The 22,585-nt window shown below is 46.3% G+C and overlaps 1 protein-coding gene across 1 annotated transcript in view; it reads left to right on the top strand.

Annotated features, from left to right (window-relative positions):
* The window catches only part of LOC114065858 (protein kinase C eta type), a 69,699-nt gene that overhangs the window by 23,075 nt on the left and 24,039 nt on the right, over positions 1-22,585 (top strand). The window contains exon 8 of the mRNA XM_027900054.1: positions 870-1,024. Within this exon, the coding sequence (XP_027755855.1) occupies positions 870-1,024 (155 nt within the window). The remainder of the gene's footprint in view (positions 1-869; positions 1,025-22,585) is intronic.

Here is a 22,585-nt window from a genome sequence, read left to right as displayed (position 1 = left end):
CTTTTACACATACTAAACCCCTACTCACTGTTGAGCATGCAGCTCAAGCAAGTGCCTCCCTATGTGTAGGCTTTTGCAAAAGCCAGAACCAAACCAAAAAGGAAACCTCAGAGACCAGCAGCTGTGGTTAGTGAACTGATTGTTATCAAACAGGTTGCTTCTCTGCTCAGCAGAAGCTTTGATTTGTACTTCATCCTCATCAGTTCCTCCATAGCCCAGAGGTCTCTGCAGGTTAATCAGAGGAACGCTGGAATCTGAGGGCCTGAAAAGCAGCTGCCATGCCAAGTGTATGGCAGGAAATCCCATCCTGGAAAACAGTACACATTCTCCAGAAATAATGTTGGGATATCCTAGAGACAATGTTGTGCTGTCACGGCAAAGCCGCAGTCTGTGAGTGGTCTGGTTATGCACGTTGTATTATGGAACATCTTTCCCCAGAGACCTGAGGTGTTTACTAGGGAGTGAGTGACCCTTTACAGATTTCTCATGTGCCACTCAACTTAGAGAATGCTGATGGAGTATCATTCCTTGCTGTTTCAGTCTAAGGATAGTTCAGGGGAAACCCAACAGGAGCTGATTAGCGATGAGCACGCACCTACTGATAGGCCCAATCCACATGTGAATGGGAATTCATTTCATGACAGGGGGCAAAACTTTTGGGAGGAGTGCAGGGCAAGGAGGTACTAACAGATCTTCCTGGTATTGACTTGATATTTCCTGAAAAAGCATCAGCATTTCCCCCCATACACTGTCTCGTGAGTGCTTAATCCGTTTTTATTTGGGAGATAACAGTTTTACTTGGAGTTTTTTAGGCCCAACCAAGGTTGTGATTAATGCTGTTCATGTCTGTTGTGTTTGCCCGTGTGAAGGATCGCCTGTTCTTTGTGATGGAGTTCGTGAATGGCGGGGACTTGATGTTTCACATTCAGAAGTCACGTCGCTTCGATGAAGATCGGGCCCGGTTCTATGCTGCCGAAATTATTTCAGCCCTTATGTTTCTCCATGAAAGAGGCATCATTTATAGGTGAGCTCTGCATTCATTCCTTCTGTTCTGTCTGAACCCCGTGGCTGAGATGGTAAGCTGGAGTTTCCTGCTTGAATAAATAACTGTCACTTGCTATCCACCAGGAACAAGTCAGCTGGGATAACAGTACCTCCACATCCCCCCCTGCATTGTTGGCCAAGGTGCACCTCTTTCCAGAAAGAAGTGAAATTTCCAGGCAGGCATTAAATTAAACCTTCTTAGGTTTTCTGAGAGGTGAACACAAGCATATGTTGCTTTTGCCACTGCGTGCCATGCTATTTAAAGGGCTGGTATGTGCTGATTATACCAAAGCCTCTGTTTCCCTATAGCAGATACGGACCTGTGTTTAAACCCGATGTATTTGACGGATCTATCCAGTGCCACTCAGCCTCTAAAAGTCTTCTTATTCCTGCCATGAGCCTACAGCAGGAGTTTTTCCTTCCTGTCGATGTCTGGCACCTTTGTGTTTGCAACAGCATTGGAGCATTGTTGCCTCCCTGCGTCAGCCTCCACTCCGAGTCTCAAGGCTGTTCTCAGGAAGCTATTTCCCATAGATAGCTTTCTTTTGTTATTTGTCATTGTTCTGTACTCAGGGGGGCAGTTTGGTTATATTTTTTCCTTTCTGTGCTGCTGTAGGGCTCCCCTGTCAGCTCAAGCATAAAGGCATGGGGCAACCTGCATGGATCAGAGCCAGTCTGCTGAGCAGAGCCCTCCCTGGCCAGGGTGACCATTTGACCAGCATCTTCCCATATGTCCCTGAGGCAGAGCAAGGCCTCTTCTGGGGTAGAACAGGACAGATGGAACAAGGAGATGTCAGCACTGAGACAGTCTGATTGTACAGAAAGGTTTCTTTCTGCCGTGCTTTGCAGACCATCTCTGGCATCCTCCTGCCCAGAGCACTGGAGAGGAGGAACAGACAGTTGTTTTCTTTGGAACGCTGCTACCTGGAATCCAGCAGCAAAGCATGCATATTTGAGTATTGTCTTCTCTAGCTCTGCTCAGTCCCACTTGTGGCATGCCAGCACTGCAAAGAATAATGTCGAGTCTCTCTTTTTTTGCTGCGTGGTCACAGTTGTACAACTGGGACCCAGAGCTGGGTTCAGGATGGGACGAGTTCCAGTCCCAGTCAGGCTCTGTTGGTACCATTTCAGGCTGTGGGTTGGGCCAAGTGTTGTTTGGTTTGGGAATTTACATAATTTAACCCAGGCAGTAGTGTATCCTATCCTCCTGTGACAGATAAACCCAGGTTTGAACTCACTAAAACCAGAATAGCTCAGGACTAAAGGGGCCAAAGGGCTGGCGGCTCTGTGGGGGGCACTTCCCTGTTTGATGGTGAGATGATAGAATCAGTCAAAGTAAAACCAGCTTCTCTTGACTCTTCCTAGCTCCAAACAAGAAACAGATGGTCAGGTGAGGACAGAGAATATTAAAATATTTTTAAGTATGAAATCATGTGATATACATGGCACAGTGAAATAGAGAAGGAGTGTCATTTTAATGCTCTCTGGGTCCTGAGAGCATGAAAATGACTAGTGATACATACCATATGTATCAAGCTCCTAAAGCACAGTGATAGTCTGCATAGAATAGCAAATCTACTTTCTCTACAGCTGGATTTCAGTGTAATTCTTCCCTTGTGGATAATGCCAGTTGCTGAAGAGACACCCTGCCAGATAATTACGCAAATGACATTATCCTTAAAATAGTGACATCCAGTAGTTATTGTCAATCATTCGGCAGCAAAACTGTATCTCTGCATAATGTAATGCCACTGCGCTTACAGCTTATCCTGTGCCCCCCAGCCTGCTGCCTGTCACAGGGCAGGAGTAACCGATCCCTCTGGATTTTGGCGCTCTTCAAGTGCTGCCATAATTCATGATAGAAACTGGAGGAGTAATTGAAAAGCTCCTTGAACAACTGCACAGGCTTTGATCTTGTTGAGAAACTGGTTAAGCAGTGAGGTCAGGTAGCTTCAGCTGCATGGGGCAGATTTGCAGGGGGATGACTTGGTTTCTTAAAATTAGACAGGGTTCTGGAAGATGGAAGGGAAGGGAAGGGAACTGCAGGCTGTGGTTGTACCGACCTGAGGTTGCTTCTGTCAGGTCATGACCATGGGACTCTAGGAAGGAGTCTGCAATATGGAAGGGGTGACTCGGGAGGGAATCACTGCACTTGTGTAAGAGAGGTTTGAGATTTTATGATCAGAATGTGAGTGCTGGAAACAGCAGGGAGAGACACCAGGAACAGCCTGACCAGAAAGCATTTTGCCACAAGTTATTCAAGGTGCCTCTTCTTTCTGGATTCCTAGGGTCAGCAGAGGAAGAGAGCTGTTGGCCTAGAATACCCTGGGTCATTTGTTCTTTTAAAAGAGCTTTCGCTTTCACAGGCCTTCATTTTTTTTTTCTTCATTTACAACTCTGCAAAGGAGAGCTGGCTTTCTGGCCTTATCAAGGAAAGATCTTTGTCTTGCCCTAAGATAAGGTTTAGCTGCCAACTTAGCAGCATCTATTTATAGTTGTTTCCTGAAAAAAAACCAATCAGCATACACAGTCCCTTATTCCATCATACAGGGGAATGCATCCAGACATGAAAACAAGCTTTTTGAGTGTTGCCTCACAATATATTGTGCACACCTAACCACAGAGGAGTAGGACAGGGACATATTTGGGATCAGCTTGTGCTGGATGTTGCCAGGAAAAAGTTAGGTGATAATCAAGGCTGTTGTGAATAAAATCTTTGCTCGCAGGACAGTGTTTGAGCACTGCTGCTTTCTTTAAGCTTACTTCTAAAGGAAGATTGTTTGCTGGGTTCTGATGCTGGTAGGTTCGTTTGTCATTTCTATCCAAAGACTGTATGTGCGATTTTTCTTGAGTCAGCTCTTCCCGACCTTCACTTTCCAGTTCAGCAGTTCCCAGGGTAGGGAAAGCATACTCTGGCTTCTGTGCATGGCAGAAACAAAACAAAACAGTGTATCTGAGCAGAATGAGGTTGCACAGTGGCTTACTCAATGCAAGTGATCTGGTCCACTCACAGTCTGCTGGGAAGCAAAAAGATAGTAAATGATTTTAGGGTTTATTTTAAAAGCAGTAGCTCCTTCCATGTAACATTACTGTAAGAATGGCTGTTCTGCCCTGCTGCCCTCAAATTCAGACCTCTTGCACAGGCTGAGGTACAGCTTTGCTAATGGATGGGTCCACTGGCCAAGGTCTCCCATACGATGTCCCTCAATAGGACGCACCACACCTGAGTGCTGAGGGCAAATGCAAATGTTTCCTTAAACTTAGTTGTTGTGGGGTTGGATTTTTTTGGAGGAGGGGACTTAGGGGCTTAGAGTACGATAATGACCCTTCTACGGGCAACACGGAGCAGTCAGCCCAACCTACTGGCACAGCCTTAGCTTTTCTGACAAGCCTTCTTTCTGTCTCTCTGAAAATGTGTCTCACAGTCATTTTCAGAACATATTTCCACAACCTGTAGAGGGGATACAGGATACAGTACATGGTGACATACCTGAACTAGAGCTGGAAGCAGAGGCAGTATCACCTTTGCAACCTGCATTTTAATGCTGGCTTTGCCAGCCCGAGGTATGGAGTTGGATGGTAGAGACACCCAGGTTCCCCAGCTCACCATTTGGCACAGCACAGTGGCAGATACATCCTTAAGGCTGTAGGGAGTGTAGCATGTAGGTAATGTAGCTGACCAGGAGCCAGAGGAGCTAAAAGGCTGGGCTGGAGAGCCTGGGAGAAGGACTGGTTATTGGCTGACTGAAGAACCTTGTTTTTATCCGGAGGGCTCATGCCAGTTAGCTCATTCCACTGCCTTTGTGTCTGTATTGATATTTCTAATGCAACCCACACATCTAGAGATGTTTGGGGTCTGCTTGTGCTCTGTCACACCTCTGGGTGTGGGACGGTGTGCACAGAGTCCCTATGTTCTGATGTGGCACCAGCCACCATTAAGTAGGTCCAGAGACTTGATGGTGTTTAATAGGATGCATGGTCCCTTTGGAAGGCAAAAGATAATTATATAGTTATCCAGATGAGACCATGGTCTGGCCTTGGGGCTGAACACTAGCTCTTGGGGAAAATAAGATAGGCATATTAACAGTGTTTACTCTTCTGTGTGTTACCTGAAAGCATCTGCTCTGTGTGTGTGGTGTTCCTTAGGACAGGGAAAAACTCAGTCTCTCCTGGGATCTGGAAAAATTGCTTGGTACTGACCAGGTCTCTAAAAACATCACCTTTCCTTAGTGGAGGAGACCCATCAGGTCTGCAACTGTGTGTCTCATGACTCTTGGCTTTTATAGGGAATGGACTTTTTGCAACAGGTTGATTCCCTGCCAGTTCAAACCTGTGACACTTAAAGGAAGCTTTACATAAGCCATTTATGGAGACCAATTTTGCTGGGAAGACTCCTATTAACTGTAACAACACTAAGATTTCTTTCAGCAAAATCAATTAAAAATTACGTGCTGAAAACAGAAGCTGAAGGCCTTTCCTAATTATGTACAGCCATTGTTAACAGAGCAACTTTTATTAGTGTGCTGTTTTCTTTTTCCATGGGTCAAGCCAGTGTAGACATGGGATTCCTCATGTTTGCTCTCTGTTGTTTTTTGGTTGTTTTTCTTTTTGGCAACTGGTGATTTTGTTTATTCTCATCCCATGCCCTTTTTCACATCTGGAGACAGATCTTATTTCCCCTGAAGTCAAGGGGCTTTCCCCAGGGAGGTAAATTAGCAGTTGAACTGGCTCTGTGACTGATATCAGCAGTGCTCTGCAAGGCAAACTGGCTGCCGGGGGGGTGGGGGCTATCCCAGGGTTTATCGATGGTTTGCTTAGGTGCTGTGCATAGCTTTGTTTTCTTGGCAAATAAAGATAAATCTTTTGTTCAGTGAGGTGCTTTTAAGCTTTTCTGAAAGAGAGAAACCTTGCAGCAGCCTGGAGACCTTATAGCAGCCTTTGTGTACCTGAACAAGGCCTACGAGAAGGCTGGAGAGAGACTTTTTACGAGGGTACGCAGTAATAGGACAAGAGAAAATGGCCTTAAGCTGAAGGAGAGTAGATTTAGATTAGATATTAGAAAAAAATTCTTTAATGGGAGAGTTCTGAGGCACTGGAACAGGTTGCTCAGACAAGCTGTGGCTGCCCCATCCCTGGAAGTGTTCAAGGCCAGGTTGGGCAGGGCTTGGAGCAACCTGGGATGGTGGAAGGTGTCCCTGCCCATGGCAGGGGGTTTGGAATCAGGTGATCTCTAAGGTCCCTTCCAACCCAAACCATGTTATGATTCAGTGAAAGTTTTTGCCTGAATGTGCTACAGCAGATACCTCTGTCGGTACTCTTTGCTGATTTGATGGATTTTTATGTCTCCCTCTTCTCTCCGATTCAGCTGTGTATGGAGGGTCATGTTGTTTGCATCTGAGAGGAAAGGGTGGGAAAGAGCTCAACCAGTGCCAAAACAACTGTGAGTCCACTCTGTGGAGCACCAAAACCTCAGCTGTGGGATCTGGTCCCTATTGCTCTGAGAGCTCCAGGGCTCGGTGCATTGCAGGACTGGGACCTTGAAGACCAGTATGTTCTGCTATGTAAGCAGAACAAAATGAAGGATGTGTTGTGTTATGAGAACAGCAGGAAGCATGAAATATAAGCTGATTATATGGTGAATGAGTGAAGCAAATCAGCTAAAAGCTGCGAGTTGGCACGGAGTAGCATATCAGCAGCCATGTTCCTACAACAACTGCTTATTGTAGAAGAGGAATTTCCATGCTGGAGTCCCTGGAAACACTTCATTCAGCTTTAGAAAATATAAAGGGATGTCTCTGAGGGTCAGGAGTGTAGTGATGTCTGCAGCTATCTTATCTGACAGTCAACAGCTCGTGTAGACTGATTTGTGCTTCTAGACACTGCATCTTCCACACAGTTTTCCACTCAGATGTGGTTGTTGCATGCTTGTGAGATGGGCTCTTTTACAGCCTCTGGCATGCAGTGCTTAAAGGGGTTGTTTCTCTGCACTTGATCAAATGGAAAGTGCAGAGAAACAAACCCCAGCCTCTCACGTTTCCATGTCATGTTTAATCAGTCAGTGTGCAGGACAGTTTAGTCCTGATTTACAGTTATGCTTACGAAGAGCAGTCCTGTTTTGAGATCCACATATCAGATCTCTGTGCCCCATTGACTCCACTGTATATCGTCTGTGAACTTTGGTGGAACTTTCCACATGACTAAGGACTACTGAATAGCCTACAGAAGTTGTTGGCTCTGCTAGTGTCTACTTTTCCTTTATGGTTATTTAAAGGGATTGATTTGAAACCTGCAAACCCTGCACATAATGAGCTTGTAGAAATCATTAAAAACCCAGAGCTCGAAGGGGCCTCGAGAGTTTGTCTAGTTCATCCACCTGCCCTAAGGCTGGAGAACCTTTACCTAAATGCAAGTCTCTCCTACTTTCACTCTTCTCCTTTGCTGTAGCTCTTACATTTGCATGTAATACCTTGTGAACTCTTACAGGCACAGACTCTCATTTACCAAATGTTTGCAATGAGGAGTCGGTGTTAGTCAGGAATTCTGGAACTGGTGCAATAGAAATAAGCAATACTGCTCATCTGTGCAGGGGGATAAGTGATTAGCTCTGATTTGTGTTCTGACATTCCTTTTGTGACTAATACATCGTTATGAAGGCATTTCACAATTAAAAAGCATGCAGATGCAATTAAGAAATAGCTACGTGTAACAATTACAGACAAGTTCTTAAAGGAAGGAGATTTGGAGACCAGGTTTAGACTTAATCTTTAAGCCCCAGAGCACCTGAGCATATTTAGATTAGGACTTCTGAAACTAAGAAAATTTCTGGAACTATGTTGGGTTTCTGCCTTTCCAGCCCTCTTCATTCTACTAGAAGCCGTGAAAAGGAGAAAAAACAAAAACTGAAATAAATTTGAAGATGTTATGTAAAGTGTATTTTTAAAAACTGCCTCTAAATATTATTGCCATGTTTTCAGCCAGAACTGTTTCATCTAACTTTTAACATATTCCCTAATATCAAGAACATTCAGGTCTATGATTTTATGAATTTTGAAAACATTTGCTCTGAGATTTCCAGAACTGCCCAGTATTAATCCAGTAATTTTATTGATCTCTGTATCCATCTCGAACAGAAAAAGCTTTTAGTATTAATGTCAGAGAATATGAGCCCTGGGTTAGCATTAGGGAGGCTGATATATATAGCTGTGGAAAAGGTCTCTCTGTCAACCTTAATAAATGTTTTGTACAACTTTTTAAAACGCTATGCCAACAAAATGCTGTTGCATCTGCTCCCTCTGACTTGCTGGAATGGAGGATTTCTTGCAACGCAACGTGTTGCAGCGAGTGAAGCTGCTGTGTGTGTAAGGCAGACCGTGAGAGAATCAGTCTTGCTGAAATACTTGGCCTGCAGCAACTGCCGTAGCCATCCAGGGAGAATTTGACTTACTCTTTTAGCTGTAGCAAGGTCGGCACCTGATGTGTCCTTGGCCAGTAATACCACTCTTTAGATTTTATTTTTTGTGCCAGTGAGCAGGTAGACACTCTGCTTTTATGGAAACAGAGGAATTTTGTAAAGCCACACAGCAGTTTTTAGTATCAGTAGTGCACTGCCTTGTCTGTAGATTCTAGTTCAGAGCCTGCAGCTGCCTGTAACGATACAGATATAAACCAGAAATAGAAAATATCAAGTATTACATGGCAGTGCTGCATGGTATGGCACAGCAGTAGCTGTCTAGTTTACAATTCAGAATTTCTGTGGGAGAAAATTCCCTTTTTTCCACCAGTGGTGCTGTGGTAGGGACAGTGGGCACAGCTTTGTTTCTGCCCTCTGTGTGCCAGCAGAGCTGGTGCTGGGGCTTGTTGTTAGCTGCTGGTGTGGGCCAGGATGCAGGATGTGAAGCCTATTCCTGTGGAGCAAGGGGAAAGCATTGCTCATCATTTGCCCTCTGAGTCATTGCACCTTTACTGTTAATGGGATGGAGAACCTCCCCTTTTATGAGGCTGTGCCTAAAGGCACAGTTTAATCTTGGATTTGTATTACCTGGTTATTATTCCACTGAAGTAGTGGCGGCATTCCAGCTGACAACAATGGGAATGGGAGCAAGCCTTCAAGTCCCAACCAAGTACAAACGTTATATATTCAAAACCACGGAGATCCTCCATGCTTCTGAGCTGATTTCTTCTGAATCAATTAAAGTTTCACAAGCGCAATTTATTATTAACATCCAGAGCCGCTTTCACAAATCTCTCGGCAGCATAGTAGAGACGTGCTCATGAATCAGGAAAATTACTTCCAAGTAGGAGAGGCCATTTACTAGCAAAATCCCTGATCCAGGCATACTGCCATGGAAAATCTATCCAATAAGATGTGTACGTTCACACCTGAGGCATTTCTGATCTACATTTTAGGGGAGGCAGCAGTGTCGTGGTGCCTTGCCAGAGTGGGTCATGCCATCTTTAGTTATTGTGTTAGAGAAGGAAAGGGGCTGGAGGAGGAGAAGGGGCAGGGGTAAATGAGGAAAAGAAGGGTTAACTGTGCAAGGTAGCAGGGGGAAGTTATTCCATGTGCAAACCTGTGTTGTAAAGGAATGGTAGGAAGTGATCCTTTCAAACTCTTCAAGGATTTTCAAGTAAGCCAGTGTGGGCTGTTGTAGTGAGGCTGCAGCACTTCTTGGTGTCCAGACTCTGTGGCACTCATGTTAAGAGTCTGAGCTGGTGTGTGACATTTAGCAAGCGGGCTTTGGGTTCTCTCCTCCCTTCTCTGGATCTGGTTGCATTCCTTTTGACATTTACCTGGATATGAAAACATAGCAAGGTCCCATGTCCTTGTTGAGTTGTACCTGAAAGCTGAGTTAGTGTGCTTTGTATTTCTCTTTGTCAGTATCTCTTAACTGTAGGTTGAGGAATTATATGCTTATCTGTGTTTTTGTCACAGTCTTATCAACTTAATGTTACTTTCCACATTGCCTGCACCTTCTCTAAATTTTTTCTCTCCCTTTATCCTTTATAGCCATTCTTTCTAACTGGAGCTCCCCATTCCAATGTTCCTCACATCACTAGTTCAAAACTTGGTGCCCAAACAGCAGCTTTAGAGCCAGAATTTCTACCTTCAGACACTGTTGAGCACAGAGGGAGCAAAAATCCTGGCAGCTGGCTCCTGTTTCTTGCTTCTCTGCCCAGCCTTGATAAATGAGAAAGCCAAGGAGCTCCTCTGACTCTTGCCAGCTGGCCCAGCTCCCAAAGAGATAGTCCACCCACTGCGAAGGTCAGAAGGCGGCACTGCCCGGCTGCTCTTCCCTTGCATCAGCGCGGAGCGTGGAGCAAGAGCTGGTCCTGCCAGTCCTGCTCCTGCTGGGGTCTCTTTGGGGCCAGGGCCAACCCCTGCGGGAGGGTGACAGCTCTTGGTGTCCTCTGTGTCCTCTGTGCTGCTTTTGAAGAGTTCGGATTTGGGATGGCTGATCAGTGGTGGTAGGTTTAAGATGGACTGGTGTAACTCAGACCTGAAATCATGATTATTTTTTCCCTATCCTTACACTAAGAGAAAGTGCCTAAATAATGTTTTGGAAAGGAACCAGAGCAAAGGGGACTGGCTTTCAAACCCCTAAAGCCTCAAGTCATCTGTGGCATGAGTGGGCTGAAGTTGCATTCATGAGTGGAAAGTCTCTGTTTCCCACATCCCCCTACACTGTTTTGATCTTGCAGAATTGCCCTGCTTGTTCAAAAGGGTGACTACCCTGACAGGGATAGCCCCAGGGGGAAAGACAGGTATTCTGTGTGATAAAATTAATGAGAAACTGTCTTGCAGCCTGCCCTGTTAACTGCACCTTATTGACTCCACTCAGAGCTGCCTTTGGGGTCCTTTAGGACTGATAGTTTTCCCAAGCCAAGCCAGGAGCATTTCCTGCCAGAGCTGTTGGATGCTGCTTTTCAGCATCAGCTTAGTGGCATCTCTGAATCCTCACTGGCCAGGAAACAAGACAGCAAATGCTAAATATCGCCATGAACCAGTAAGCTGATATTGGAATGGGGACACATGGAAGAGAGGGGATGTCAAAGGATGGTTTCTGGAGGCCTGGCTGTTACCTTTACATGAGTTAAAAGTGCCATCAGGTATCTCCGTGTTCTGTCTTGTCTGGGACAGGTTAATTGAAGTCACTGACTGTCTGAGAGCCTTCCTTACTTTCTCTTGACTTTTGTACAACCAGACTCATGATGAAATTCTCCACCTCTTCTCCAGGGAAGCTCCTGTTATTTCCAAGTCTTTGCTCTGCTTGTGTCTTCCTTGAGACCTTGCTGTGGTTTAGGGTAGTTCAGGCTGTTCTCCTGTTCCCTGGGGGATGCAGTTAGAAGACAGCTGTCCCTCTACAGAGGTGGCTTATAGATGTGAGCACACCATTCCCATAAGCTCCTGATCCCTAGTTCCCTGAAGCCCACACTGAGTATGTAAGTGTGCCTGCATCCAGTAGGTATAACACAGGCACTGCTCACTTGCTCCCAGGCTTTCCTTGAGCTCTGTTGGCAGGGCCATGGGCAACATTGTCCAGGCCATTTCTGTCCCAGGCACTGTTATATAAGGAGGAATTTCAACATTAATTACGTGTCTTGGCTTTAGGTTTCATTCTGTCTCTCCAGACACCAGAATTATTCTCAGAAGACTGAGTGTGGCTTCTGCAAACAAAACAAACTTTATTTCGCAGGCTTTGGACTCCACTGCTTTCTGCAGGAACAGGAGCATCCGCTCTTTTGGGATGTTTTCCCTTTGTTCCCCTGCCACTGAGAGGGGACAGCAGTTTTTCTGGAGATGCTGCCGAGCATAGCTAACACGCTCAAATATTTGAGCCGCTGGAAGGCTGGCACTTCCAGTCAGGCTGATTAAAAAGGGAAACTTAACATGTCCCTTTGGTCTCAGCCACCTTACTCGATTCTGAAGGGCTGGAGGAGGGAGGGATGGATGGGCAGAGGCACAGCACTGTTGCCATCAGGGCTGTAGAGGTTGGCTGGGACAGAGGTGTGTGCTGGGAGAGAGGTATCTGTGTGGATCATGTTCTCCCTAATGGCTTTCCTCCCCCCATTTGAAGTCATTAATGCTCGTTAAGCCAGGATGGAAACAAACCCAAACAACAACAGTCTACAAAATAGTTCCCTCAGTCCAGACTGGTTCTTTTTTTTTCTCCAGTGAAGCAATTAGTCTCCTGTGATCCCATTTTTAGCCAGACTGGAAACAGCCAGCAGGACAATAGTGAATTCCTCTCCCGGCAGGGCAGTCACCGGATCCGCTCCCTGATGGGAAAGGTGAGGCGAGTTCCCTCGCCTGTCTCTGGGGGAAGAATCTCCCTAAAGAAATTCCTGTGGGCCTTGCTGAAAGCCCTATTTTTGTGCAGCCTCTCCTGGTGAGTCACAGCCTCTGGCTGCTCTGACAGCTCTCTGTACTTTGAGTGTTCTCCCAGCCCACTGCAGGGTTAACCCCTCTGTGGTTTCGCTCTCATGCGTGTACAGCCCTTCCCACTCGCTGGCTGATGATGTTGATTGTAGGTGCCAGAAAGTCAAGAAGTAATCTGTAGTTTACACCAGCACAGGCCAATGTAGGTCTTGCATGGAGGCAGGCAGGATTTTTCCAGTCTTGTTCATCTGAGTGGTACTTTATCCTAGGAATGGCTCAGCCTGGGCAAAGGGACAGCACTGCAAGGCAGGGTGTGAGTGATGTGAGTGGGATCTGGCAACATTCAGGGTGTGTGGGTAGGGAGGAGATGGGCCAGCTGAAGTCACTGAAACTGGTTGCCCAGAGAAGTTGTTTAGGTGTTCAGGTTGGATAGAGCTCTGAGCAACATGATCTAGTGTGTGCCATCCCTGTCCATGGCCAGGAGGTTGAAAACAGATGATTTTTAAGGCCCCTTCCAACCCAAACCATTCTGTGACTCTATTCTATGATTCTGTGAAGTCCCGTGGTGGCACCACACAGGGCTGTGACGCAGGAGCCACCTGGGAAACGTCTCAATTCCTGTAACTGGTTGCAACATGAGTAACATGAAGTGCCATCCTCTGCCCAGGGCAAAGCCTGCAGCTGTGCTACACACAGGGCCTTCCCCTGCCTGCCATGCATGCAGCGCCCTCGCTGCCCTGAAAAGCTCAGATGGCACAGGGTATGAAAGGGCAGGTTCAGGTTGGAGAGCAGTGTGACCATGCAGCTCTGAGAGAAAGCTTAAAATCACCATAAAAAGGGACCTTGCTGTCTTTACTTTCTAAAAAGCAGCCGTGGTGGCACTTAAGCAGCTGCCCAGCGCTAAACCTGAACACTTTCCTTTCAAGATGCAGGAAGGCTCTAAGCCCAAATCCATGTTTTAGCTCATGCACACGAGGTAAAAGCCACAGGGTTGCTAGTCAGGTGCCAGGAAAAGCTACAGCCGCCCAGAAAAGGGCAGCTGAGGACAGAGGGGAGCTCTGCTTGCTCGGCTGCCGGGATTAAGAGCAGTTCACCGCGTGTTTGAGTAATGTGTCACCAGTGCTGGAGCTCTGACTTCTCTGGTATGAAGGTGCCGTGTGGGCACCAGAGCCGCTGGGCTGTGGAACGCTGTGCCTTGAGATGGAAAGCCGGGGTGGAGAAACACTTGGCAAAGAAATCTGCCATGCAGGCTCGTGCAGGGGATGCACAGTGAAAAGCGTCCCTGCCTGATCCCTGGAGCTTGGATCAGCGCTGGGGCAGAGCCTGCTGCATCCAAACATTGCACTGGGTGTCAGCTGCACCCGCTCCGTGCCTGGGCAGAGCCACTTTGGTTGCTGTGGAGGGGTGAAAGGCTGTTGATCCCGCTGGGTGTTTTCTGTTTTGAGTCATTCCAGCCATGGTGATGGTTGCTGGCAGTGCCAGGAGTGACAGCAAGCACTTGGGGTGGGGGCAACAAACCAGATTCCCAAGGGTTGAGTTCCAGGTAGCTGGGGTGGCTGTAGAGACACAGGCATGTGCAATGGAAACTCAGGGATTGAAAACCAGGAGTACAAAGTTAAGGAATTGGGTGGAGAGGAAGCAAGATGGGTTTGCGTTTGTATCGCTGTGGTGCTTCCCAAGTCACCACAGGGACGATGTGAGGTGGGAAGTGAAAGTAACCCGGTGTTTAAAAGCTGATTCCAAATGCCCTTGGATGTAATCTTGATGTGAAAGCAGCTGCTATGTCGTGGTGTGATTGCTTTCCTGTCAACAGACTAGCACTGCTCTCACAACTACAAGATCATTTCGCGTACCATGAAATCTTTTCTTGTGCAAAATCATGAAGAGGTTTGCAAAGCATTTGTGAGACCTGCTTGAGAACAGAGATGGAGGACAGGTGAGCCACACATGAATGGTGTCCCCAAAGAGCAGAGAGGACACAGGTCATTTATTTCTCCTTGTCTGTACATCCATCTAGAACACTCCCAGGGGTTCATTAGCTTTAATGTGCCTTTTGCAGGTGATGCATTTCAGCGTGTTAATTCCCTCTTTACTCCTTTTTCCTGGGACAGTAAAGAGTCATTCTGCTTTACCTGACCCTCCGTGGGCTTCCATTAGTACTCCATCAATTATTTATTCATGGGAGAGTATCTGAAAAGTGCAGTCCAGTCTGAGAGCACCAGCACTTGACTGTGTTGATGAGTTTGAAGTACTTGATGCCTGAACCCACTGGAATTGTCAATAACATTAAGAACTGCTTTCACGCCACAAAATAAAAATACAGTCTTGTAGGTGGAGTGTGCTAAACTTTGATGAGGATATGAGCTAAAAAGCAGTGCCCTTTAGTTGTCACCTGGGTGTACCTTTAGCGAGCACAGACAAGGAAGTTTTTGAAAACCATCTTGTCTTCAAGTTGACTCACTTTTGTGCTGTGATAGAAAATGTGTATTATTATGCAGCTCTGGCTTGTGTAAACATAGGAGGTCTGGACAGAAAATCTGTACTTCTGAGTTTTGATCTGACGTGGTGCCTCAGCAAGAGGCACCAAGATTTTTGCTTGCTGTTTCTTGTCCCCCTAGACTAGAAATAAGTTTCAGTGGGGAGCTGTTGTGTCTTCTTCCTGACAAAAGGGATTTTTCATCAAGACACTCAAGCATACAATCAAGGCCTGTGTAAGCGAGAGGGACCTGACAGCTTCAGATGTTCCACAGCTAAAATAGTAAAATCTGAGTGTGCCAAGAGGCATGTTCCCAGGTACACAGACATTCAGTACCTTTGGGTATCCTTCTCCATGGTCATATGTTGCAGAGGCCAATGTGCCCCACTACACCGGAGGGATTCGAGTTGGATTGCAGCGATTTCTCATGCAGGGACTTGACGTATCAATGTGCTAAAATCTCGAGAGCTGAGCAGTGTAAAGACAGGCTTTCCTTGTTCATGTCCCATTTTTATCCTTTTTCCCAATGGTGTCAGTGGGGACAGTGCTTATTTTCGTTTTCTGATTCCTCTGTTTCATAATAACAGGAGCAAGGGAGTTGTCAGCTCTTTGTGCATGGTAGCCAAGTCAGGTGAGCATCACTTGACTCCTGCTCTAAGTTTCTTCTGCTTTGCTTGCAATCAGGCTACCACCTGAGGCACCTAATTTGGGAACTTTGGTAGCCTTGTCAGCTGGTCAGTCAAATTTTAGAGGGGCTGTAGTGCCTTGGGAAAGCACCTGTTTCCCTGTGCCAGCTGAAAAGGGAGCCTGGACCAGTGACACTCGTGGGTTAAGTGCCTGGTGTGACATAGGGACATTTTTCATGGGCACTTTGGGGTTTGTTTGATGCTCTATGGCATTTGGGGTGACACATGGGATCTGGTCTGTCCCTGCTGGCCTGGCACAAAGGCCAGTGTCACTGGTTCCTGCATGCAGGCAGCCTGGGAGGAGTCCCCCAGAGTGGGAGCGGAACTGCAGAGAGCTCGACATGCCCAACCTGGAATTCCACCTGGCTCTGCCCTGCTTATCCAGGATCCTTGGGCTTCACAAAGCCCTGGGTGAATCACCTGTAACGAGTGAATAGCAGCAGCAATCCACATGAAATGAAAAAACTAAATCTTGGGATAATGACCCATTTGCTAGGCTCCTACAAATACCTCTTCCATCTGATATTGGAGTGGCTGTTGTGGCCAAAAGCAGGGAGACCAGAGCATTTAGGAAAGCACGTTTTTTGCCCACGTGTTCCCTGGAGTCTCAGGGAAAAAAGAGTCAACGATATCAGTGATGGTGTCAGTTTGTTCCAAGGGGAGCCAGGCATTGCCCCCTCCTGTGCAGTACTGGGATGCCTGTGTGCTTTGTGCCCACAATGTGTCACTAGCACAGAGACTGTTCTTTTGCTCTGTGCATAAAAATTCAGTGCAGATGGTGAGGTTTTCAAAAGTATCCACGCTGGGCCAGCATGGTTGCTCCTTCAGAAGTTAGTGGTGAGTTTGTCAGTGGAAATCTACAGGCTAAAGCAAGGTGCTCTCAAAAATCCTGTCTAAAAATACAATTCTTCTGCCTTCAGCTTTGTTTATTCCATTATAGAAAGGAGATTAGTGCCTATAGCCTTAGCTTTATAAATCTGGATCTGTAATTCAGAGCCTTAATAAGGTTAAGTAATTTTTTTTTCTCAGAGTCTATTTCAAAATCGAGTTAATTTGACAGGACATTTTTCCACTGATTTCCCTGGATTCAGGATCAGGCTCAGAGTAAAGTGAATCTTATCCATATCAGATGAATGTGGGGAAGTCTGCCTGACTAGACATACAGGTTCAATGCAGGAGTGTCCTTCCCAAAGAGCCCTGCTGGCATTGCCAGTACCAGCCCAGGTTGGTTTGCTGCTCAAGCTGTCACCAGAGGCAGTCTGCACACATCATCCTGATGGATAGGGCCACCTTTATTTTTATTTATATTTTCTTTGGTATTTCTGGGAGTGAAATATTCCTACTAAGACTGGAGTGCGGGGAGGGTGGATGTCATGGAAGCAGTGAGATTAGCAGTGAGAGCAGGAGAGTTGCTTTAGCGTTGGCTACCTCCTCATTCCCCCAGGGCAGGCTTAGTGGCATGCCAAGGTGAAATGGGGACCTGCCACTGTGTACTAGTGAAAGGAGGAGCCTTTTCAGTAGCACAGTCCAACCCTGATCCTACCAGGACAGCTTGGAGCTGGGACAGGGCCTTCGAGCAGCTCTGTGGTGGGCTATGGGCAGTTGGTGACGGCTAATCTTGGATAACTCTTCCCATCTTGCAGTGTTGAGACCATGTTGTGCTGTGGGATCAAACCCAATTTCATTTTAATTTCTGTATCAGGCTTCGAATCAACATTAGTCTATTTTTGTCTAAGTGACACAACAGGCTTATGCTTTTTAACCTCTCCTGGCACCATCAGTCATAAGCCCACACCTGATTTTGTTTTGTGCATTTGGGTCTCGAGTCTGTTGTACTCCTCCTCTGAAGACTTCAGGCAATGGGATGCACAGAAAGAAGCATTGTGGTTGTGGTTGTGTTTTTTTTTTTTTTTTCCTCTTTCCCTCTCTTTCTGGCAAGGGTAAAATAGGAGCTCTGTTGGGAGCAACTCAGCAAGTAATGTTTCAGGGCCAGCAAATTCCAGTGTTGCTGCCCAGTGGGACTGAGGAGTCTATCACAGGACTAGGCTGGCGGCTCATCCGGAGAGGGAACGCGTGGCGTGCATGCCAAAAGCTGGACACGAGGCCTTTTTCTGTCCACCTCTCCCCTTCCTGCACTAAACGGGAGGGCATTTGCTCTGGGATTCGGGGAAATACCTCAAGTGTAACTCCTCTTTCCCGATTAGACTCCCACATAAAAGTGCAGCAGATAATATATAGATTATGTATTAGGGTATATAAAAAAAAGTACATACACCAGTTTGGACATATATATAGGGATTGTTGCTGTCTTTGGGATTACTCCAACGTGGCAATCTCCAGGGCGTCTGTGTTTCGGCAGTAATGGCTCTGGCTCGTGGCTGCCCCATTTCACAAGAGTGTCTTTTTGCCCTTGTAAAGTTGCCTTTGGACACTTGTCATTAGCTCCCCTACAGCTGCCATGTGTGTAATAAAGGGGAAGCTTATAGGTGTGCCTGACCCCAGAGGGACTCAGGACACCCGTGAGGCCCCACTGGATCTGTACCAGTCGGATTCGGATCCACTAACGTGGTGGAAGCTTTGTGATTATCTGTTGTGGTATGCCGAGGGTTTTTTAGTTATGCCTACCACTCTGCTTTAACTGGAGGGTGAATCATGCCTGCTCATCTCAGCAGCAATGAAATCCTCTGAGTAATTGTGTTCTCTTCCACAGGCACTTTTCTGAAGTGCCCAGAGGGAGGGGAGGTGGGACCGCTGGCACTTCGAACCATGAGAGGTCTTGGATCCCTGGTAATGCCATTTTTGCTGTAAGAGAAGTCAGTGCCTTGGGCACTGGAGCAGCAGCCCAGGGAATGTCAGGATGGGGATAGTGTTCTGATGTGGTCTGGGGAACCAGGTTCCAGAGAGCCCATGCCAGCGGGAAGGGGTCAGGCAGGCGGACAGCTGGCAGCACTGGGTTCCAGCTCATCCCTGCCAAAGTCCCCCTGGTGCTGCCTTAACCCGGGCAGACTGCTTGCATAAACTCGTCCTTGTGCTTGAAGAGCTACTTGACTTTTAAGATTAAAATGTACTAACAGCTCTTCTGAATATAAGTACTGCCACTCTGAGTTCAGTCTGAAGCCCAAACAGCAGGGCAAGACTGTATTTCAAAGCTTATTCAGACTTATCCCTGCGAGGGTGCAGGACTGACACTGAGTGCCTTTGGACATCCCAAAGAGCACAGATGCAGGTGGGTGTGAGGATCTCCCTCTGTCTTGCACGAATTCACACACCCGTGACCTTGCCCTCAGGGCAGTCCTTGGGCATGTGCTGTGGTGAGAGTTTTTGGAGAAGTTCAGCTATCTGTTCTGGTGTTGTTTCTGACCCCAGACACGAGTCCATATTGCATCAGTCTATAATGTCTTGTGTTGCAAGAGAGGTGGAGCCTGCTTTGGAAGCTGAGTGTCCGTAATCCATCTCAACTTTATCCTAACCCACAGGTACAGGGCATTTCGAAAGGTCTGTGCTCTGTGAGCCAGCACATGTGGATTGGGTGATGCAGAGAAAAGCCACAAGGCTCTGTTGTGTTCTGCCACATTCCTCCTCTGCAGCTCTCTGCAGAGTCTGCAGGGAGTTTTGTGGTGGGATGAGGCTGTAAAATCCCCAGGAATAGTGCTGGAGCACCACTCAGGTGCTGAGATGCTCTGCCCAAAGCAGGCAGCAAGGACAGGCAGCTGTCTCCTGTTCAATGGCCTAGCAATGAGTGTGGATTTTCAGTGCAGTTTCTCTTACTCATACCACTTACCCTGAGTCCGAATTGCATCCTTGAATCATTATATCACATTTCTGCTGTTGCTTTGTTTTTGGGAAATGAGAAGTTCAGCCTGGAGCCGTGGTGGCTGTATTTGCAGTCCCTAAACACTTAAGTGTGGTCAGCTTTTGAAAACAACTTCTGGCTGTTAGGACAGCGCAGAAGGGCACTTGCTGTGTTTCATTCCTACTTTCTGGTAATTATGAATTACAGAATCTGGAGAGATCTTCCCTTCATTTCTGTCCTGTTACGTTGCGCTGCAGGTTGCAGTACACCATGTCCAGGCTGTCTGCATGCCCACTGGTGGTCTGAATGTGTTTGCACCTCAGAGGTTGTTTAGAAACCAGAAGAAATGTTTTCCTTACCCAAATGAATGTTTTTCAAGGAAACAAGGAGCTGAAGTTACGTTTTGCAGTCCCTGTGCTGTAATTTGGATGTTACTTTGTGCAGTACTGGGAAGGAGGGAGCGCGCAGACTAAATCCCATGGGATTTTGGGGATTGTGCTGTGAAGCTGTGGGTGTGTAAAGCAATGCTTTGCATCTCAGCATGTCAGCCCCATGCAGTGGTTTATGTAAGTGGTTACACACTGAGTTATAGTCACAAAGTCCTGCCTCTGGTTCTTCACTTGGTGCAGTGCCCACGAGGGTGCCCTGTGCAAGCACAGGGGGGCTGCTCCAGCTATGCTAATTTTCCCCTTTAAAGTATGAGAGGAGATGAATTAGATGAAGCCTCTGAGGCTGGAAGGGAGCAACAGCTCATCCTTTTAATTGGCAGCAAAACTCAGGATTTCAAACTGGTTTTCTCCAGCTCGGTGCAGCTTGATCTTTTTCTGATCTGGTGTTTCGTTTGTGATTTCAGGGTTTCCTCCTACCCTAAAGATGTTTCTAAGCAAATATCAGCAGCTCATCCTGAATTTTTATGTCTTAGCTCTGGTGCAATATGTTACAGGTCAGCTTCAGCCTGTATTTATTGCTGCCTGCTCACACTCAGCTTTACCTCTGCCTAGGAAATTTGCTTAATTCTTCCTTGATGCTCTGAGATTGTGAGTTTCTGTTTATAAAAGCTTACTTGACCATAACAATACATTTTGGTTGTTATTAGAAAAACATGTGAGATGTGAACCATTTTCTGTGAAGGAATTTATAAGCAAGTTCTCTACAACCCAAAACACATGGGATTAGAAATAGCCTTAATTCCCAAAGTGGCATGAAATCTTGAGAACAAAACATGAAGGTCCCTGGTCCAAACCTGATGGGAATAGATTAATGAAAATAATTATTTCTTTGAGTTTTGTTCCTGATTCTCCAAAATCTGGTGTGGAAAGAATTAGAAAATTGTTTCAGATTTTGTGGGCCCAAAATAACTGTTAGGGCTTTTGTAAAACAGTAATATTTTTTTGCAAGTCAAGAGAGCGTTGGTTTCAAGTAAAATTAAATATTTTATTTTGGGTGTTACTGATGAATGCAAAGGAAAATGGGAAACAACATCAGCTTCACAGGAGTATTTAGGGCTTTACATAAAACTGAGACCTCCATCTCATCTCCTCATTGAATCAAAATATGGGTTTAAATCTGTTGTCCACTGTGTTTGGAACAGGGCCTCCAACTTTAAAAATCCTGCCTCTTCTTTAAGTACCTTACCAACTGTGCTATTCCACAGGTTGTATGTCTTCCATTCTCCTCTCCTGAAGTTGCTTCATTTCGTAAAAAAAATAAAAAAAAAATAATTACAATGTCAGTGGAGTAGGAGTTGGAAATGTGTATTGCTTTGGCTACAGAGCAGGCAACAGAAACACATTTTTCTCCATCATGATGGAGATTTCAGTATTTCTATTAAGTCAAATGACTTCAGCAGAAGAGGTGGAGAAAAATCAAAATCTCCTCCCTGCTTGCAAAGGGATTTGAATGCACATTTGCTCACCCAAAAGTGTTTCCAGGGAGGGTCTATGGGGAATGTTTTTTCCCTTTGAGAAATGCCAGAATTACTCATTTAGCTGATTTCAGGTTTGGGGACTTCATTTTTCATTGTGTATTTTTTAAAGACCATTTGGCCGGAGTTTCACATTTGTCACACCTACCTTTGTGTCTGGCTCCCACTGCTCTGCACCTACAACTTCCATGTCTGAATGATCTGCATTCAGATGGGAACACCAGGCTTTTACAAGCTTTAAACTGGACCTTTGAGATCAGCAAACCTGGGGGAACCTTGAACTGAGGCAAGAAGCCAGTTTCTGCCACCCCTCCTCCTCTGAAGAAGATCCTTACTGCATGTACAGCTCTTACCACAGCAGGGAGGTAAAACCAAAATAACAGGGAAAAAAACCCCAAAACTTTATCTTTTCAAATATAGTTTGCACCTCACGAGTGAGATGGTCAGAGTAGAGCAAGTGGCAGGTACGTGTATAACACATATTCACTGGCACAGCTCCATGGTGCGGGGAAATTGCATTTTGACAGATTGCTTTGGAAAAGGACCAGATCATCTGCAATTGTAATTTTGTGTTTTTTTACAAATGTCAAACTCGAGCAGCAGATGTGTAAAGAACACCTCTTCCAGTGAGTGACGCTGAAGCAGCTCGTTTTGTCACTTCTTCTGGGTCTAGACTAAACTAAGGCCGTTGAGCTGATGTGCCATAGCTGTGGGTGAGGACAAAGACGGCCTTTCTGAGTCAGGATGAAGCCTGTTTTCCAGGGAAGGTTTGCCAGTGAAAGGCAGGACCTCGGCCGGACCTCTGAAACGCAGCCTCAGAAAACCTCTCCGCCGTTACAGCTTCATGGAACTGCTAAAAATATTGAATGGAAAATGCAAGTATTAAGGAAATGAGGTAGATTTGGGCCTTCTGAGCTGGATGACTTCCAGTTTCATCAGCTTCCCGGAATTCTTGCGAAAATGAAGAGCTCCTTGTAAATCTCAGAAGCTGTCAGTGTTTTTCCTCGCATATGGCTGCGCTGGTTCGCAGGGTACCAATGTGTGGGGGGACCTGTCAACATCCAACAGCGACTTCAGAGCTTAATGACTGCTGGGATGGCTTGAGAGAAACGCTCAAACCACAACTTTCCCAGAGAATTATCTTATGGGGCAACCAGAGAGAGCAGGCTCCAATGGAGCCACGTGGCTGAGCCAGCCACTGCCCTGGCCCACAAGACCTGCTCCAACAGGGACATGTGGGATGATCTTCTGTCACCTTGCCGAGCAAAGAGCACCGAGCAGTCTT

This window comes from Empidonax traillii, unplaced genomic scaffold (genome assembly GCF_003031625.1).
Source record: "Empidonax traillii isolate 1590-97213 ecotype Southwest subspecies unplaced genomic scaffold, ASM303162v1 scaffold701:size746704, whole genome shotgun sequence".
In the NCBI taxonomy this organism is placed as follows: Eukaryota; Metazoa; Chordata; class Aves; order Passeriformes; family Tyrannidae; genus Empidonax; species Empidonax traillii.
This window is presented reverse-complemented; position numbering and strand designations above follow the sequence as displayed.